Genomic DNA, 5,292 nt, shown 5'->3' on the forward strand with positions numbered 1-5,292 from the left:
GTATATGATACTGTGTGTATATATATATATATATATATATATATATATATATATATATATATCATTTTATTCATATTTTTGGCTGGAAATGTATTTCATATAATTGAATTAAAATAAATGCTGTTCTTTTGAACTTTCCATTCATCAAAGAATTCTGAAAACAAATGTATCACAGTTTCCACAAAAATATGAAGCAGCACGAATGTTTTCAACATTGCTAACAATCAAAAATATTTCTTGAGCAGCAAATTAGTATATTAGAAGCATATTTTTTCTGAAGGATCGTGTGACACTGAAGACTGGAATAATGATGCTGAAAATTCAGCTTTGCATCACAGGAATAAATTACATTTTAAAATATATTCAAATAGAAAAGAGCTATTTTAAAAAGTAAAGTATGGCCATATTACAGATTTTACTGGATATTTTATTAAATAAATGCAGCCTTGTTGAAGCTTCCTTCCACCATGAGATAAAAATATATAAATAAATAAAAAAGCTAATTGTGACATTTTATCTCATAATGCAGACTTTTCTTGCACATAAAAATTGTGAGATTACCTTATTTATTTATTTATTATGTGGCGGTAAGAAAAACTCAAAATTGTAAGATGTAAATGCTGAATTGCGAAAGAAATCCAAATTTTGAATTTATATCTTGCAGTTCTGATTTTTCTTCCGAAATTGTGAGTTTATATCTCACAATTTTGAGTTTATGTCTTACAATTCTTTTCTTCCCTCAGAATTGCAAGAAAAAAGGCCAAATTGTTAGATATAAACTCAGAATTGTAAGAAAAAAATTATCCGAATTGTGAGATAAAAAGTTGCAATATTTTTTCATCCATTTTTTATTTTTCATCCTGTAGCAGAAACGAGCTTCTATACATAAAAAACTTAAAACTGAAATATTTTTTTTTTTTTTTTTTTTTTTTTTTTTTACCAAAAATCTGATTATTCATAATAAATGAATACACAAAAAATGAATCTGCATGCTGTGCTGTCTGCTGCATGTAAACACCACAGCAGGATCTCTACTAGTTGACACATTTATATTGTTGCACGTTGAGGCTGCCCAACCGTTTAAACTACAGCTACACTTCGACTGAGCAGCAAAACAAGTGATTATTGTCATCCGTTTGGATATCTCATTTCTTCATACACCAAACACTTCCATTTTCCCAACCCTTCCCCCAACACGTCAGCATGTCCCCGCAAACATACATAAACACGTGTGTCGTCCTCCTTTTCTCCATGTGAGCGGCTGAAGCTGTGCCTCTCGCAGTGCCACTACACGAATAATTGGCCCATGATGGAGCGCTGATTGCCTCACAGTACCTGGGGAGTTCAGCACACATTAGCATTCAATAAAATCGCAGATGCATACACAAATACACACACACACACAGTAAATGAGTTTATCGCAGAGGCTTTCTGCTCGTCTTTGTGTCTCACGGCTGGACGGGAGTTTATTTAACATGTGAATTTGATCAGCACAAGTGTTGAATTAAAGTGCTGGAAACTGATATTCAGTACAATAGTTACGTTTATTTGGACATTTCTATAGGGTTTGCTGAAATTGTTTTTATTTATTATTATTTCTTTAATGTGCTTAAACAAATGTGCTTTTTTTGGGGGGGGGCACCTTTTATGGAAGCTTCTTTCACAATTCTGTTTGTTGTTGTTGTTGTTTAAACAGCAGAATAAAAAATTAAAAAGGTAATTGTGACTTTTAATCTTACAATTCAGACTTTTTCCTCACAATTTTGAGTTTATGGACCGTGTGTGTGTGTGTGTGTGTGTGTGTGTGTGTCTCGCAAAATTACAATTCTTATAATAATGTAATATCACTAGAAATATTTTCAAAATACACTTCAAGAAATTGAAGAAAGTAGAAAATAGATCAAGTTGGTTCTAGTCCACCCACATTTCCACATATATCTCAAATGCACTTTGATATTATCAATATATTTTGCCCCTGAAGCCTGAAGATTTTATATTACAATATATTTTGACATTTGGAAAATATGGAAAGCTTTTGAAAAACTTCCAGTTCAACTGTTCAACTGAACTGTTTATACCGTACATTTACAGTGTTTCAAATATATTTTATTTGGCCAGAATAAAATCTATTTTTGCAATATGAGGTCATTTCAGGACTCGGATCCAGCGTTTGTTATTTACTCCAAGGAGCATAACGTCTGTTTTGAACTCGTGTGTTTGCAGATGGTTGTTGCCATAGTGACATAATTACAGTAATTAGCGATGCTACAGTGCATTTGTGTTCATTAATTCACTTTAGGATTGTACTTTGATCAAACCTACAGACACATGTAGCATCTCGAACAGGGTCAAGTTATATAACTAACACTACTACTTTTTTGTGAACAAGATACCATGGTAATGTGGGTTACACTTTATTTTACGGTATGTGTATTTACTGTTTGTGTATTTAATGTAATGTTAAATGTTTTCGCTCTCTCTCTTGATTTGTTGGTTTAGCTGATGCAGCAGCAGGCAGCTATCATGGCGGCTTCTCACGGTGGTTATTTAGCACCCAGTGTGGCGTTTCCAGCGACACAGATCCACCAGGTGGGGGCGCTCAACATGAACGGCCTGCCGCCCACCCCGATGACACCTGTGTCAGGTGAGTCTGACGCACAACCTTAAAAAAATCTCATTTAGGTGTCAATTTGATCTCAAATGTTCCACCTTAAATTTCTTACTAAAATGTAGCAGAACTGCTCAAAACTTCAGTAATGGGAAATGCTTTGTGAAAGTGGATATTCAACACAACAAATGTAGGGTAGTTAATTATTCATTTAAACATTGTGATCAGAAGGCTTCTGCTTAAATGTGTGAAATAAATTGTGTAGACAGATTCAGTTCTTATGAAGTGATTTTTTGTAACACTTTACAATAAGGGTTCCATTTATTAACATTAATTAACTACATTAGTTAACATGAACTTACAAGAGGGATATTATAGTTAGCTAAAATTAAAACATTTTCATTACTTGAAATAAAATAAGGTGAAATAAAAGAAAATATAAAAGCTTAAACTTATTTTATTTAAAATTAAAAAAATCAGTAAAATAAGTAAAAAAAAGTAACTCTTTTTTTTTAAATAACTAAATACTTATTTAAAATAAAACTTAAATGTAATTTATTTAGCTAGTTGCGAAGGCGACATTTGTTATTTTCATTTAGTTTAATTTGAAGTACTGAAATAACTCAAACTAAATCAACTAAAATTAATAAATAAAAATGAATAAAAACATGATGTGAATAAATTGAAAAATGAATAAAAATGACAAAAACAAACAAAATTACTAAAACTTTAACTAAAATTAACATCAAAACAGAAAATATAAATTAAAATTTACTTCAAACAACAAACACACACACACACACACACATATATATATATATATATACAGTGTATATATATAGTATAACAATGATACTGAAATAACACTGGCTTACAATGACCAATATTTCTACGTTATTAATGTTAATTTCATCATTTACTAAAACATTTTTCAGATGAAAAGCTCTGTGTATTGACATTATTTAATGTACAGTAAACTAACCTAAATATTTAACAGTTGTATTTATTTGTAATTCAGTTCAGCTGTATTTCAGTTGTAATTATTTACTAACATTTTAACAAAGATTAATAAATGTTGTAAAAAAATATATTGCAGGTTTGTAGTTCTTTTTAATCAATACATAAACTATTGTTAAGAAATGAGACCTTATTGTAAAGAATTATCTTTATTTCTTAAACAAAGTACATTTTTAATGTACTGTGTGTGTGTTTGTGTTTGTGTATGTGTGTGTGTGTGTGTGTGTGTGTGTGTGGGTGTGTTGTGTGTGTAGATAGTGATAAGTCACTATATTTTTTGTTACATGTGTTACATTAGATCAGTTTACTGGCAGTAAGTCTCCCAGTTTTGCACTCCGTTTGTTGATCAAAGCACATCTCACGCTCACAATATCAGCTTTCACTCCCACCTCACCTGATCAGTGTCACGGACTGGAGCGCGCTAGAGATTCCTATTGATCCGTGGGAATCGATGAGCTGGATGTGAACACTCGTGCATCTGCGCTGCATCTGCACTGCCTCGCGCGCAATCCACTCAGTGTGCTTTGTTAATCAGCTCGCGCACATCAGCTATCCAGGCGTTAATACTGAATGTTTAACATTATATTCATTGCATACATATACTTCGTAGTAGACATCCTTAACTCCTTTCTGCTGTCTGTTGTTCTGTTGTTGGTGTTTGTTTGTTTGAATATGGAGCTTATCACATGCTGTGTGGTATCGGCGTTTGGTATCGGGGCATTTTAACGAGTACGAGTACGAGTACAGGAGACCAGTATCGGGCCCGATACCGATACCAGTATCAGTATCGGTGCATCCCTAATTAAAATATTATATATAAAATAAATGATTGATCTTTTTACTGCTTAATTCAAATCATATTCAGTCATATTCAGATTTATAAATATATACTCTGATTTACTTATATATATCTAGACTTATAACTATATATTCTGATTTACATTTATATATTCAGATTTATAAATATATTTTCTGATTTAGTTTGACAATTATTGACAATTTACATGTATATTTACAGATTTCATATATAATTATTTCCTGTTTGGCCCTTCATATTACATTAAATAATATTATAATATAAAATTACATAATGTTAGAATATATAATATATTGAAATATTGTATATAAAATATAAGATTTTTATATTTTTATTTTTATATAAATTTTACTAATATTAGTTAATTCAAATTATATTGATATTACATGAAATAATATTATATAATATAGTATAATACTACTATTAATATATATTATTATTATATTTAAAATAATATAATGTGTGTATAACTAACAACACATTTAAAAGCTACTTATATTTTAATGCTACACTATACAGTATATGCAGACTTCATAGTGTGTGTAGCGTGTTTTTGGCTCTGAATAAGACATGCATACTGCACACTACTACGGGTGTGTTGTGTAAACTGTTTTTTTTAGGACCACACAAGAGAGAGTGTGTTATAATACACCCCGTTTCTCCACACTGACCGTGTTATATACTGAGTGAACATACAAGCACATTTATATACACAATAACACCATACACTCGCCCAGCTTCCACTCTGTGTATTGATTTGATTTTTACTCTCACCGCCTACTGACCTTTGTAGCTCTGTCTGAGTGTGTGTGTGTGTGTGTGTGTGTGTGTGTGTGTGTGTGTGTGTGTG

The 5,292-nt window shown here is 31.3% G+C and overlaps 1 protein-coding gene across 1 annotated transcript in view; it reads left to right on the top strand.

The window, feature by feature from the left end:
- Positions 1-5,292, top strand: part of LOC107569623 (CUGBP Elav-like family member 5) — a 39,640-nt gene that overhangs the window by 17,559 nt on the left and 16,789 nt on the right. The window contains exon 5 of the mRNA XM_016255741.1: positions 2,500-2,644. Within this exon, the coding sequence (XP_016111227.1) occupies positions 2,500-2,644 (145 nt within the window). The remainder of the gene's footprint in view (positions 1-2,499; positions 2,645-5,292) is intronic.

This window comes from Sinocyclocheilus grahami, unplaced genomic scaffold (genome assembly GCF_001515645.1).
Source record: "Sinocyclocheilus grahami isolate Dianchi unplaced genomic scaffold, SAMN03320097.WGS_v1.1 scaffold1366.1, whole genome shotgun sequence".
Taxonomy (NCBI): Eukaryota; Metazoa; Chordata; class Actinopteri; order Cypriniformes; family Cyprinidae; genus Sinocyclocheilus; species Sinocyclocheilus grahami.